Source organism: Dermochelys coriacea, chromosome 2, assembly GCF_009764565.3.
Source record: "Dermochelys coriacea isolate rDerCor1 chromosome 2, rDerCor1.pri.v4, whole genome shotgun sequence".
Classification (NCBI taxonomy): Eukaryota; Metazoa; Chordata; order Testudines; family Dermochelyidae; genus Dermochelys; species Dermochelys coriacea.
This window is the reverse complement of record NC_050069.1, coordinates 156,946,758-156,962,215: the sequence shown is the minus strand read 5'-3', so window position 1 is coordinate 156,962,215 and position 15,458 is coordinate 156,946,758. Positions and strand designations below refer to the sequence as shown.

At 41.3% G+C, this 15,458-nt stretch overlaps 1 protein-coding gene across 5 annotated transcripts in view; it reads left to right on the top strand.

Annotated features, from left to right (window-relative positions):
- RECK (reversion inducing cysteine rich protein with kazal motifs) overlaps window positions 1-15,458 on the top strand; it is a 136,765-nt gene that overhangs the window by 71,639 nt on the left and 49,668 nt on the right. For 4 of the 5 annotated variants that reach the window (XR_006279135.1, XM_038389768.2, XM_043508547.1 and 1 more), the window contains 5 exons: window positions 191-370; window positions 1,553-1,765; window positions 8,035-8,171; window positions 8,437-8,559; window positions 10,526-10,666. Coding sequence is in view for 4 of the 5 variants with exons in the window: in XM_038389768.2 (XP_038245696.1) it covers window positions 191-370; window positions 1,553-1,765; window positions 8,035-8,171; window positions 8,437-8,559; window positions 10,526-10,666 (794 nt within the window). In the remaining variant the exon portion in view is untranslated. The remainder of the gene's footprint in view (window positions 1-190; window positions 371-1,552; window positions 1,766-8,034; window positions 8,172-8,436; window positions 8,560-10,525; window positions 10,667-15,458) is intronic. The other variant, XM_038389770.2, reaches the window with a different exon arrangement.

Below are 15,458 nucleotides of genomic sequence, written 5' to 3'. Positions count from 1 at the left end.
CTCACTTTGGAGAACACCTGAATGGTCTGTCTGCAGCCACATATTGGGCCCAATCCTGCAAACTGTCTGGATGTCAAAAACTTCAGTGAGAATTTTGAAGGATGTGGGCTTTCATGATGAGGACCTGTAGTTTCTTCTTGTATGGTACAAGACTTCTGAAAAATTGCTTTTATTTTAATCTGTTTTTCAGGGAGTTGTGCACTAAACTTTATAGCACAAGCTGGGGCAATACACAGAGTTGGCAAGAATTTGATCGCATTTGTGAGTACAGCCCAGTTGAAGTTTCCATGTTGACCTGTTTAGCAGACGTTCGAGAACCTTGTCAGCTGGGCTGTAGAAATCTCACTTACTGCACTAATTTTAATAACAGGTAGGAGAAATGCATTAAGTATTTCATAAAGGAATTCCTGTGTGTTGAGTAAATGTTTTTCAGATTTATATTCTTCATGTTGTAGGGTTTTTTTCCCAAAGATTATTTTGTAATCAGATAGTGACTTTTTATTTATTAAAGTAAAATATTTTTAGAAAGGCTCTTGAGAAAGTGTTCAATTTTGAAACACAAAGCACACTTCAGAAAGACATCCTCAATGCTATCATGATACGGCTGATTGGAATAAAAGTTCATGTCTATAGTAAAATCTTACTACTCGTTAGTAAAATGTTTTCCTGACTGTTCATTGTACTGATAATAGACGTTGCTTGCTCATTGTTGTTTTGTTTTAGATATGTATCTAGTTCTAGATAAGTATCTATTTCTACACATAAGAATACAGTTTCCACAAATGTTCTTAAAATTGCTCTGCCATTTATGAAACAAAACCTGGACCTTTATTTATTTTCATGATTTTTTTAGTTTGAAATATTTCAGAGACCAAATTGTCAATTTATAAATAAACCTTCAGTTCTTAAAAGCAAAAAAACTGGGTTATCTTAAATACTTTATACCATATATTGCAAAATGTAGCCAAAATACATAGTTTTTCATATTACATTTTAAAATTTTCTTGAGAGAGAATTAGAATGTCTCATAATGATCTGTTCTTTTTCAGAATTCTTATTTTTTCAGAAATATAAAAATCAGAGTTGTATTCAGGCAGCTTTTTAAAAAAGAATTTGAATTTTCCCAGCAGATTATGATGATGGTGAATGTCCTCTGAAAGAATACGAATGTATTCATTTTCAACATTGTCCCTTATTTAGTTTTAATATATATGTAAAAATAAGGTACAAGGTCACTAATGAATATATCAACAATTTTAAATGTGTATATGAAAGTCTGTCATTGAATTAGATCCCTCCAACTTTGTCTAGGAATTACAGATAATGATATAGACACAACAGGTGAAATCGTTTGAACACTTTATTTTCTCAGTTTTATTACTTTTAAGGTAGCTTCTTGAAATAATTTTTAAAAATCATTTCCCTTCAGGCGTTCACAATTGTCTTTTATACCACTAATGACACATAGCATAGGGTTGTAGAATTTGTTGTATAAAGTACATTTATTTTTTCCCTGCTGTATAAAGATGCTATAGTAACTTTTTCCTTTAAGACCAACAGAACTTTTTAGAAGCTGCAATGCTCAGTCAGATCAAGGAGCCATGAATGACATGAAGCTTTGGGAGAAAGGAAGTATTAAGATGCCATTTATAAACGTTCCTGTTCTTGACATTAAAAAATGCCAGCCAGAAACGTGGAAGGCAATTGCTTGCTCACTGCAGATTAAACCTTGTCATAGTAAATCTAGAGGAAGTATTATCTGCAAGTAAGTACATTCATAAGTCTTTTTAACTTCAGTAGTTTTTCAGTTTACATATAAACCAAAACCACAATCTACTATAGTACTGGGTTTGACTTGTGTTAGAAAAGGCAAACACAGAAGGAATGTGATATTGAATAGTTGATGTACTTCCAGTAAAGTCAATGGGAGTTGAAAGTCCTAAGCCCTTACCTGAATAGAGTGTAGAGAAGAATCTCTCCATGTTTCTATTATAAAGATAATTTTTCAGGTTTCTACATCCTGCTTTACCTACATAAATAGACAAGACAGAAGTTGGAAGGGCAAACAGTGGTGCAGAAGAGACTTGTACAAGGTCACACAGCATATCAGTGTAACAATTGTCTTCTGATTCTCAGGAAAGTGTTCTTTCCACTAGACCATTCTGCCTCTCCTAGACAGACTAAATTATATAACCATTTCTCTGCAAGACTACTGCCTGTCTGGTTTTTCTTGATCCCTGCAGTGTTTGAATTGGGGGAGAGTGGAAACTCTTCATCTCCTACCTGAGTTGCATTCAGTACAGATATTCTCTTTCTTTTTTTAGTGATGTGATCATCCTCTTTCCCCTTTCCTGGTGTGGGGGTTTGCAGTCAAATGTAGGACAAGTAACAAAGCATAATTTACTAACCTTCAAATTCAGTTTTTCCCCCCATTCTTTTATTTGATTCTCTGTCTCCTTTCATCTCCCACTTTCATTCTTTTAAATACATAACATTTTCTTCCTCTTCTTTTTCCATTGTTTTCTTTCCCCTTTTATTGTTTTCCTGTCCTCTTTGTTTTCTGTCCTCATGCTTTCTCTCCAACATAATATTTTTTTCTCTGTTATTAGCTTCCTTATTTTCCCACATATACGAATAACTTTTCAGTTTTCTTAATCGCTCTTGAGGGAGCACAGTTCGTATTTTCCATCTGATATTGGCTTCTGGATCCTCTGTGGATGCTTTCTGAGTGGTATCACCAATGGGTACCATAATTCCCACACAAATGGTGCTGGATGAGTCATCTTGTCCTAGTTCTCACCCTTTCCAATCATTAGGAGTGAAAGTGAGAAGTGGGCCACATCAATAGTAAAAGGGAAAAAAACCTGCCTCTGACAGGAGCAGCAAACGAAGACGCAACCATTCTTTTTTGAGCTCCACATGCATGCTAAGTATGTGGAGAGTTGTGACACTCTTCGCAGAGCACCCAGAACCATAAGCTATTGTGTTACCTCTCTGCAGCAGCAGCAAGAGTGAGTTTTTCTGGGGCTTAAACTATGTGTCCGCTCCTTGCCACACCAGTCTGTCCATCTCACCAGCAAACCAGTGAACAGGTTCCCGAGTTTCCCAGTCCCTCTCACTGAACACTCACTGAAATTAAGTTTTCTGCTCCCAAGGAGACAGTGCACACACCAACCTGTTGGTTCAGCTGAGGACTTACACTTTACTTCATTATAACAGCACTGAGATGATTTATAGTAAAACTAAGAGTAAATGTATTAATAAAGAACATAGATTTAAGTGATACTAAGCAAGAGAAAAGGAGACAGGTATGGTTACAAACAAAACAAAATAAAACACACTTTCTAGTGTTTAAGCCGTAACTTTAGCAAGCTACAACTTGGTTTAAACAGCTTTCTCACTTATTTCAAGATACCGGCATCATCATCCTTTGGGTAGGAGAATCCAGCAGTCACAGAATGAGAGGATGCTGGCTCTTTGTCCTCTAAGTGATGGATTACTAGAATGTCTTTTTCCTCCCCTTGTATGTTCCAAATTTATATCTTTGTCTAAAGAGCCAAGGCTTCCTGGGGTTCAGAGTCTGATGTTTTCCCTGGTATGCTTATCCAGGTGTTTCCTCCAGCTGCTGTTAGCCTAATAGCTTTTTTTCCTTATATGTAAATGTACTTTCTTTGTTCTCTGCCTGTAATGCCTGTAAATCCACACTCTTCTTCAAGTGATTGCACGTGTCCATTCCACTGTAAATGTTTGTGTGCATCAATGCACAGTTGTCAGAGAGTTTTTACCCTTATCATTACCCATCGGTGGCCTGAGCGCCCTCTGCTGTCTCATGCACATCACACAGACATAGAAGGCCAAGGTACCCTAAGCCTGCTTAGTTCCTGCTTAGTTCCTTTCTATTGCCTGTGATAGTTGTTGGAGCTCCCTGTCCTTCTGCAAGTTTTTTCTCAATACCTTTTTATTGTACCCATGTTTAGTTGAGTTAGTAAAATAAAAATAACAAAGCTGTTTTGTTGGGTTCTGGCACCCAGTTTTGATACCAGCCCCGGAACTGGAGATATGCTGCGCTCTGAGTTTCAAGGCCCGCCATTCTTGCAGTAAGGCTATGTCTGATAGTGACCCTCACCCCAGCTGTCTTAATTGCTTGGAGGAGGCTCATGTAAGGCAAATGTGGCATTTGTAACAACTTTAAGCCCTGCTTGAAAAAAGACAGGGAAGCCAGGTTAAAATGTCTGCTGATGGAATCAGTGCTGAGGTCTCCATCTGAGCCCTCTACCTTGGTCCCTGTACCAAGGACCTCTGCGTCTGTCAGTAGCGCATCTCTGGCATTATGAGTTCCAAGAAGCAGATCAGTATCACCGATTCTGAAGAAGAGGCATTGGAAATTGGACTTAGTGCTAGAGTTATCAAAAGACTTGAAGAGCTCTTCTAAAGACTCTGGAGTGCATGCAAAGAGGAAGCGCTTCTTGGAGCACACCTCTAAACAAAGGAGTTTGTTGACTGTAAAGCACAGTGCGGCCCTGTCGAGACCAACTTCAGAAGCACCTTAATCAGCAACTTCTCACACCACAGTACTGCAGAGTGTTTTCCTGGTACTATCTACTCCTGAGGCATTTGAGCCTGCAAGAGAGTTGGTGAATCTCTCAGTTGTGTCATCACCAGAGGTTCAAGAGACTCACCTGGCACTGTCTCCAAAGGTACAGCAATTTCACCTAAGCATTGAGCAGCTCCATTGCACATGGCAATCAGGGTACCAGTGAGGCTGGTACTATCCAGGAAAAAGCTGCAGGTAGTATCCCAAGATCCTCTTTCTTCAGAGCTTGAACCTCCTTCTGCGGTACCAGTGGGTCTTTGTCCTCATCAGACTCTGAAGTGGGATCCTATGTATCCCAACTTAGCCATTCACCTCAGGAGGACTATGTTACCTGCCTGCCCTGGTTTTTGTCTGAGTACCAGCAAGGAGCTTATAGGAGGGACCCTTGGGCTACTCATAGTTGGGGTTGGGGGCTGTACCAGTAGCCCTTTTAGAACCTGTGGGGTTTCCCTCCCAAACAAGAGCATCCATACAGCCATCTCTTCTCCATCTATTGAGTGTCAGGAACATCATTCCCACAAGCATCAGACTGTTGGTACCGAGTTTGACACTTGGGAGAGTCATGATCTGTCTCACGAATAGCTGCAAGAGGAGCAGGAACTGAATCTGCTCCGGTATCATTAGCATTCTCTTCCTCATCCCCAGATGAGGCAATTGTAATGGAGCCTATTTCTTTACCTCTGAATTATTTTAAGACTCCTCAAGAGCCGTGGAGGAGGATGGCTATGGCCCTAGATATTCATCCACAGGAGGCCCAGGAAAAATCCCACAAGCTGGTGGACATTCTGACATCTGTGGCTCCAGCTGAAATAGCTCTATCAATAAATGAGCCTATCTTAGAGCCTACCAAGATTCTCTATCAGACCCCAGCTTCCCTGCATCCAACTGCAAAAAGAGTGGAGACATGCTACTATTTCCCTTCTTAGAAAGCTTTGCTGGGATGCTACAATTTCACGCTTTGGGATGCTGTTTCAAAGTTCAAAGACCAACTCGCAGATGAGGTGAAATGAGCTCCTGACTTTAATAGAGGAAGGTGAACTGGTTATCAGAACAGTTCTGCAGATGAATCAATGCAGCAGATACTGCAGTGCGCAACATGGTCTTTGCTATCATGATGAGACTCATCCTGGTTACACTCTTCTGACCTTCCTCGAGAGGTGCAATGGACAGTTCAGGACTTACCCTTTAAAGGGCCATTGCTCTTCTCAGAAAAGACTGATGAGATTCTGCATAGTCTCAGATTCTAGAGCGACCCTGAAATCCCTGGGAATTTATACCCCAGCAGGGAAGTGGAAGGCTTTCGACCCTCAGTAATCTCAGCGTTTTCAGTGGTTTGCCCCTTGAGCCCAAGAACTACCAAGGAGAAAGAACAGAGATGGCAAAAGATGCCCACCACTACCCTCTGCTTCAGCTGCTGCTAGTTTGTCAAGGCAGATGGCATCTTCCAAGAGCTTATGTTGATGGGCAGGTTGAGAGCAGTCTGTCAGTTCTGGGACTGTTTTTTGCAAATTTTAATTTTTGCAAACAGCCTGTTCCATGTCCATCGTGCGTGGCCCACATCAAAACAGTTGGGTGGGTTCTAAGCATGGTGGAAGTGGGATATATGCTCCATTTTGTTTCTACTCCATCCTTCCCTCCCCCTTCCCCGTCCCTATCAGGGACCCCCCTCACGAGAAAATATTGCTATTTTCTATATCTGAAATATCAAGGATTAGCAGTTAGCTCAGTTAAGGTCCCCCCAGAAGCTGTATCAGCATTTCATCCTCCTGTGGATAACCACTCTTTTTTTTTTTTTTTTTCCCTAACCTGATGGTTGTAAGATTTTTAAAGGGCTTGGATAAGATGTTTCCACACACACAGAGCCCTAATCCATCTTGGAGTCTGAATTTAGTCTTAAAGTGGATGGATCCTCCCTTCAAGCCTTTAGTGACCTGTTCTCTGTTACACTTTTAATTGCTGTTACATTGACCATGAGAATAGGGGAGTTGAGGGCATGAGTATCACATTCTCCATATAGAGTTTTTTTACACAGATAAAATTTACCTTTATTCCCATCCAAGTTTTCTTACAAAAGTGGTCTCCTCTTTTCGTATCAACCAAGTAGTTTTCTTACCGACCTTCTTCCCTAAGCCTCATGGTTATAAGGGAGAGGAGACGCTGCACATTCAAGACGTTAAGAGTGTTAATGTTTTATCTGGAACTGACTAAATCTTCCAGGTCTTTTTTCTCAATTGTTTGTTGTATTTTCAGACAGAATGACGGGCAGTCTGGTTTCAATGCGAAGTGCTTTCATGGCTATCTGGTTGTATTTGTCTGTGTTACCAGTTGACTAATAAGGAGCCGTCAGATAGCGTATTGGGTTGTTCGACTAGATTTCAAATGGCCTCTTTTTCTGACCTTTTTCTGGTTCATGCGCAAATATTAGACATTTGCAAAGTGGCAACCTGATCATCATGTCACATGTTTGTTGAGAGACTGCACAGTGGAAGGCAATCTAGAGACAATGCTAAATTTAGACAAGTGGTCACCCAGTCACTGTTCAAATGGATTTTGAACCGACCTCCACACAAAACTGCTAGTGAGTGATCTGTGGTGGAATGGATGTGTGCAATCACTTGAAGAGGAAAAAACAGTTACTAACTTTTCAGTAATTGTTGTTCTTCAAGATGTGTTGCACGTGTCCATTCCATGGTTTACTCTTTCCCCTCTCTATTGGATTTGTTCTGGTAGGTAGGAACTGAAGGGGGCCTGAGGCAGCTCAGCTCTTTATGCCTATGTGATGTGTAAGAGAGCAGAGATTGTTTGGGCTGCGCTGATGTTACTGCTAGGGGTAAAAGGTTTCTGACAACTGTTCACTGGAGTGCACAAACACCTAAAGCGGAATGGGCACATGCAACACATCTTGAAGAACCGTTATGGAAAGGTTAATCACTGTTTTTCCTTTGCATAAGGCAGGCTTGTTTATCCACTGCCTCCAAAACATATTTTAGGAAACATTTCCAGCACGTATATACATAACTTTTTTCATACAGAAACAGTCCATATATCACACAGCGTTGTTCATGACCAGTGTGTGACCAGCTCTTATATAATCTCTTACAAGACTGTTTGCCTAAATATCCTGACAACGAGTGTGCCCTTTGCCAGCTGGCATAAAGGGGCTTTTAAGGTCACAGAGGTTTTTGTTGATTTTCTTGTTGTTTTTGCTTTGGCACAGTTACAGAACAAACTGTCCAAACCCAGAGTGAAAAAACCTGCAGTTTCAGCAATAAGTTTCTATAATTCCTATCTTGAGACCATAAATGTATATCTCTCTGTATGTTTGTGTGTGAATAATGGTATAAATGACTGGGGGAAATGAACTTTTTTATGCTTCTTTACAAAAAATTTTTTTTGCCTCCAGTAGTGTGTTCATTCTGTATAATTTATTTTCTCTGAAGATCAGATTGTGTGGAAATTCTCAAGAAATGTGGAGACCAAAATAAATTTCCTGAGGGTCACACAGCTGAAAGCATTTGTGAACTTCTGTCTCCAACAGATGACTTTGAGAACTGTATCCCTTTGGATACATACCTTAGTAAGTACCAAAATATCTGTGCAACAGGGTTGGAACGTAAAATGCTTTTGAATTCTAAAAATTTGGTTTTCAATTTTTTAAAATGGAATCACATGAAATTATTCAGCTGAAAGTATTTCATCTATTATATTGGACCAGAACCCAGCATGGCTTCACTTCTCATACTCTGCAGCTTCATTGGATGTATATTGATTTATATTGGCTGAAAATCTGGCCCATTGAATTTTAATATTAATGTTCTTCAAAATAATGTCTTTTTGATAAGGTTACCTAGCCTGTGTGTCAGAAAGAACCCCTTCACACCCAAAAGTACTGAGAAACAAGACGACAATCAAACATGACCCCCATATTTCCTTATACAACAGAAGACATCTGTCACAGTTTCAGGGTAATTGCATCTGCATTCCTTGCTCCTTTGTCCACTGTAGAAGTGCTCATTCAGGTTTCAGACCTTCAGCTGTTCCACTACCATTTGAGCAGAGATTTGAGGCTACGCAGCCCCCTGCCATATACTGTGATATCCCCAGCAAGCCAGTCTGCCTAACAGCCAGCACTTCTGCTGTGGTTTTTCTCTGAGGACTATGGCCAGTGAGTGCCAGCCATTTCAAGTTACCATACAGCTCATTCTCAGCAGAGTATATTTATTGGGGTAAAAGGACAGAGAGAAAACATGCATAAAACTATTCATGGATTTATATGCTTACTAAATATACCAGAGATTGTCCACGTGTTACCTGGGGTTCTTTCAACCCAAAGCTCTTGGTAACTTTTACTCTATGCGAGGTGGTGTCAGAAAACAAATCAGGGAGACACGGCTGTCTGACCAATAGATGGCTGGCACAAACAGGACTACACAAGAGTGCGTTCACTTAAAGCTAAACTTTATTTAGTCTCAAGCACTTACACACATCCACAACAGGTTAGTAAAACACCCCCAACCTTTGATAATTACCAAAGCTGAGTGTGGCTCTCGAGTGATACAGCGGCAGGCTTCCGGTGGCCAAATCTTCTGTCTGCCAGTGGGGACTGCAAGATTTATCCGGAGGGAGAGTCTAAAAAGAGTCCCACTACCTCAAACTTTTTCCCCTTATTTATACATTAGTAATAGAAATACATGTTCCTTAAAGAAAACTTGTTAAGTAAGCAGTTTCAATGGTCAAGCAAGAGGTTCCTTCTGATTATGATTAACCAGGTGTAGGTTTTTCCAGAATTTGCAGCCTTGAAACCCCATTAGACATTCCTGGGGCACTTCCTGCTCTTCTAAAATGCATGTATCGGCAACTTCAACACAATTCTTATCAGGAAGGATGCAGGGTCAAGCTGCCCTTTCTGTGGCACCCAAAACCCCCTCCCCTCCTGCCATGGTCAAGCTGAGTGCTGAATGGCCAATTTAGAGCCTGCTGACTTGTCTGCTTTTATCAATAATCCATAGTGGTTTGAGGCACTTTACTGGTTTGCCAAAGTCTCCCCGTACACACGAGGCCCTAGTAGGCCAAAGTCTTTTTTACACTCCCCCCCCCCCCCCAAAAAAAAGAAACTAATACACATTATCTATATTGATACAAAGGGCTGTGAGTACTTTACGGCTCGTACTGTCTGACCTATCTTTATTACGGTGGTTTTTTGTTGTTGTTTGAGGTTTTTGTGCTTTAAACATAAAATACTATATGTGAATGCAATATCTGTCCCAGCATCCTTCACAACATCCTCTTCTCATCATTCCCAGAAGTGGTGTATTAAAGATTCTGAGATACATGTTTCTGTATTTGAGTTACCTTTCCCATGTCATTGTCTCTCCTTTCCCCTCACTTTCCTTTTTCTCTTTATGCAAGGAAGTCATTACTACAGAGTCGAGGGAAACTGAGTTGAATCTTAACAGTTCACCAGTGACACCAAATTGTCTTCAAGAAACTATGTATGTTTCCAATTCATCTTCAGGCTGAAACTATGTACGTTTCCAATTAATCTTAAGGCTGTCCTTTAACAACCCTGCTGTTGCTGTCATGGGGTTTCTCTTGATTAGAGACTGCCAATTGGTCCCAATTTGTGTTTTGCATTATAGACAAAACTTATTTGGGGAACAAGAGTGATTAAACACATGGTTACTTGTGAGTAGAATTTGGGTCAGGGTTTTCAGGAGTGAAGGGCTTAATATGTTAATCCATTACAAGTAACCTCTCATTTCAAGCTTCTACATAAGCATTCTCAACAGTGGAGAATGAAAGATTTGAAGGAGTTGTATGTGGCAGAATAAAACTCGGTGTTCAAAATAGGAAATACCATGCTTTATTAGAAAAATTATCATGGACCTCGTTATTTAAATCACTGCAGCTGATCTGTAATTACAATTTCAGGCCCGAGTTCTTTAGGTAACATTGTGGAGGAGGTTACACATCCATGTAATCCAAATCCTTGTGCTGCCAATCAGTTGTGTGAAGTAAATAGAAAAGGATGTCATTCTGGAGAACCCTGTCTTCCCTATTTTTGTGTTCCAGGTAAGAGGTCTGGACTGCTACTTACACTTTAGCTGTTAGTTAAACATGGATTGTAGAGATTTTGCTAAACATTTTAAAATGTACTGGTAATATTCCAAAAAAGAAAAACTGTTTTAAGATTGTCACGGTTACCATTTTTTCCCAACCGGGGGGGGGGTTGTCTTTTCAACTTTTTTGGTTTTTTTTAGATCTCCCCAAGAATTTTTCATTTCCTTTTTCATTTTTCTCCCTTCCCTCAAAAGACGCATGTTAAGGAATTTTCTGTCCGGTAGGAGATCTGAATGTTTTTTATTTTATTTCAATTTAGAATAAATAAAAGTATGCAGCCTCTGAGCATCCTGCTAATTATTTAAAATTACAAAAACATAATGCAATATGAATCAACTCACCCTTTCAGCAAGCAGCAGCATACAGTCAAATACTACTTCCCAGCCAGGTGAAACAAATGGACCCTGCAGTGAGTCCTGAAAGTCCTCAGATATCGGCTGTTTCGGACCAGAACATTCCAAGAGCCCTGAAGGTCCTTATGGCAAATGCCTGACCAGTTGTCCTTTTGATAATAATGAGAGTGATATAGCAGCAATGCTTCCATTAACCTCTACTCTGACCTGTATTAGAGAAAGGTGGTACTTCAAGTAGTCTGGTCCTAGGCTTAATAGGTCAAAAATAGCACCTTAAAGTCTTTCCAGAAACTTGTAGGTAAACAGTGCAGGTCCTAGAGCAGTGTCAGGTGTCATCTATTGAATGCCACCCAAGCTGTCTTTTGCACTAAGTCCAAATGCCAAATCATGAATTTGAGATGTAGCCTCACATATAGGGTACATTGCAATAGTTTAACTTTGAAGTGGCAGACATGGAGGATGATAGCAAGATCCTCATTTAAAAGATACGGCCAAATTCAGATATGGTAAAATGCCTTTTTGACTGCTGCTACCTTATTCTCTAATCAGATTCCCAAATCATAAATCCAGTCGCCAAGGGTGGCTGAACACCATCAGTCTTATGGACAGATTTCTGTCCATTTCTTCCAGTTGCCTTTAAAGAAGCAGGATTCAGCCTGAGGTCTGGAGGCCACTTGTGCCCCTAAATTTTATCCCTTGAGGGGAATTGTGTTAGGAAGAATATTTTTATTTGATTGTGAATTGAAAATATGTCCCCCTGAGAGAGAGAGAGAGACTGATTTAATTGAAGTTTTTGAATCCACTCCATTGCTACTGGGAATAAGCAGAGGTTATCACTTCCCCAGCTACATCCCACCATTTCCCCGTGCAGCCTCAGGAGCATCTCTGATGAGAGCTGGGAATGCTCTGAACAGCTGCTGTTACTTTACTCCTGCAGCTGCTCAGCAGTTTCCTTCACTGGCTATCTGCTATATCACAAAGGAAGGAAGGGTAGCTCGCTGGTTGGCTGTTCTACTACCTACATCCCTGCTGGGCAGTGGGAGCCCTGGAGAGAGAATGGATAGGTGCTTGAGTGGCTCTGCCTGAGCCTAGAGAACTAGTTAAAAGTATTGATTGTGTCCCCATGACTTTTATGAAATAATATGTTTGGCCCTGAGGCTGAAAAAGATGGATTCCACTGCATTGGATTGCACTGGCCTGACCTTGTTACATGAGAGTGATTCAAAGTGGTTGATCTAGGAGCAAACAAACCCATTGCTAATGGAGACAGAAACTGTATTTCAGAAAGTCCTCAGAAGGTTGAAATGTGACTAACATCTTCCCCTTGTGTTTAATAATTTTTTAAAAATTGACAATCCATAGTAATTTAGTGACAATTTAGTAATTAATCAGTTACTCTTATCTTACTTAAAACAAAAAAAACCCCAACTTTAGTTCTTCGAGTTACTGTCCCTCGGGGGGGCATCATGTAAGGTACCCATACACCTTCGATTGAAGATTTGTTCAACAGTGTCAGTGGGTCCATGCTTGCATCTTTCATTTCCAAGTGCTCCAGAACAAGGATATATAGGGAGGGTCAGATTTATTGCCACTCAGTTCCTTTTCAACCACCTGCATTTAGAGACAGAGCTTTGCAATGTCCACTAGCTTATCTTCTAGCTATCTGTATCTTATTTTATTTTAGTATTCCTTATTTTTCCCTGGGGACAAGCTTGCCAACTTTGGACTTGGATGCCGGCATCTATTCTACCACTGGTACCGAATCATCTGCCAGTACCCACTACTCTAGCTCCTCTATTGGACATGGGATGATACGTCTTCAAAGTAGAACATCTCTGTCCAGGATTTGATGACCTTTCTCTTACAGCCTCCATCCCTTGTTATGTACCCTGACAAGGATACTCTGGGAATTAGTCCAGTGTTGTCAGGAACATCCCTGGGGTCCCACCCCTTTTCCATATGCCTCACCATGTTGGCATTCTACCACATGGGTCCCCTACACTCACCAGTTTTAAAGGTTGCCTTGATGTAAAAAGGCCCACCAAGAGGAGCCTTCAGGCCCAGAGTACCCCTTCCACAGCAAGCTCCACCTTCTCATGGAGACTTTTTTCAGAGGATCAGGAGCCAATGGTTGAGGAGGAAGCATCTCTTTCCAATAAATGATTGGCATCCCCAGATGAAGCAATCCTGTCCGCTCTATCATCCTGCAGTGATGACTTTAAAGTTTTTTGGGATCTGATGAAGAGCGTGGCTGAGACACTACAAATTCCCCTTGAGAAGGTTCAGGAGGCCCAGAATTCCCTATCAGATATTTTCCACACTCCATCTCATCTACTCTATAGCAGAGCCCTCAAACCACAGCGAGGTCTTGCTTGGCCATATGGCAGCCTGCACATTTGTTATGCCTCACTCCAGATGCCTTCAAGCCTGGCGCGAACTGTTTATACATGCAACAGACACAGCCTGTCCAAAGGTGTCCATACTCCAGAAAGTCCTCGATCCTCTCTTGCTGGAAGGACCCCTGCAGGGTCTGCATTGGGACACCTTTTTCATATCTACCTCCCATAAGGGCCATCACCTCAGACACATATATCCTGGGTTCAGGAGCTCACCTTCAGGACTTCATATCACAAGGCACGTAGATCCCCAGGAATCACTGTTCCATACCAACATCTTTGAGCTATAGGCAGTCCATTACACATGCTGTCATTTCTTATCCAATATCAAGGACCACTTTGTAAGTATTATGACAGACAACAGGGCAATGATGTACTACATCAACCAAGGAGGAGCAAAGTCCCTGTCCTTAATTGCAGAAGCAATAAAGCTCTGGAATTGGTGTCTAATCCACCAAATCAATCTCTCCAGCATACCTAATAGGTCTGCAGAATACGATTGCAGACTATCTGAGCAGGCATTTCCTTCAGGATCATGAATAGGAACTGAACAATCATATCTTTTGGAAGATCTGCCTCATCTCAGGCTTCCCAGAGTTCTCCTGACTGCCACGCTCTGTGCGCTGCTATATGCCTACCCTCCAATGCCTTTGCTTCTCAAAGTCCTAAACAAGCAGAGACAGGGAGAAAGCAGACAAGTTGGTTGTCACACCTGATTTGACTAGTGCTGAGACCACCTCTTCTCCTCCCTTTGGTGACAGACCGCCTGACCCAGAAATCAAACTCTGTAACCCACACCAACTTCTCATTGCTACATCTTTGGGCATGGCTCCTTGATTGCTCTCTGGTTTAGAACAGGACAATTCTTCTGAGGTGCAGTCTGTGCTCCTAAACAGTAAGAAGCACGTCCTAAGGAAAACATAACTGCAGAAGTGGAAGCATATTTTGTGCACAGTGGTTGTTGTCTTCGTCTGAGTCTTCTCTCTCTACCATACTGGATTACCTGCTGAATTAAAAACCCTGGGATTATCTTTCAGGTCAACCAAGGTCCACCTGGCTCCTATTACAGCCTTTCACCAACCAGTTGAGGGGGTTTCAGTTTTTACTCACCTTACCACTAAAAGTTTTCTGAAGGGTTTGACCAATCTCTTTCCTCCTATAATACAGTCCACTCAACCTTAATTTTAGCCCTTAATGTTTTGAGGGAATAAAAAAAACCCCTTTGAGCCTATGTGCAGTTGTTCTCTTCTGCACTTGTCTCTTAAAACAGCCTTCTTTGTAGCCATTATTTCAGTCAGAAGAATAAGTGAACTGGGAGTCCTTATGACTGATCCACCTCTACACTGTGTTCTGTCGAGACATGGTGACTATTTGTCCTCATCCTCATTTCCTGCTTAAAGTCTTGGTGGACTCTCATGTCAATCAGGGCATCCAGCTACTGGTTTTCTATCCCAAACCTCATGCTTCAAAGAAAGAGGCAAGTCTACATCCTCTAGCTTTCAGAAGAGCCCTCACTTTTTATTGCTACAGGACTAACCTTTCAGAACCTATCTCCATTGCTGAGAGAATAAAAGGAACTCCTCTTTTCTCACAAAGTCTATCTGAATAGGTCTCAGGGTGCAGCTTAATATGTTGCAAAGCTTGTGGGGTGCACCTTTAACCTAGGGTGACAGCCCATTCCATCAGAGCTCAATCTACCTCTATAGCTCTGCCTAAGAACATACCCGTTGCAGACATTTGCAAAGCTGCCATCTGATCATTAGTACACACATTTTTGCAGCACTATGCTATCGTTCACACTTTCAGACCTGATGCAGCTTTTGTTGAGGCCATTCTGTGAACTGTTCTTAACTCATCTCCTCAACACCCACCACTGTAATTAAGGTACTGCTCTGCAGTCACTTAACGTAGAGCCCCCCAGGGACAATAGCCTGGAGAAGGCGAGGTTCCTTAGCTCTGCAGTAACTTAAGTTCAAGGTGTTTTGTCCCTCTGGG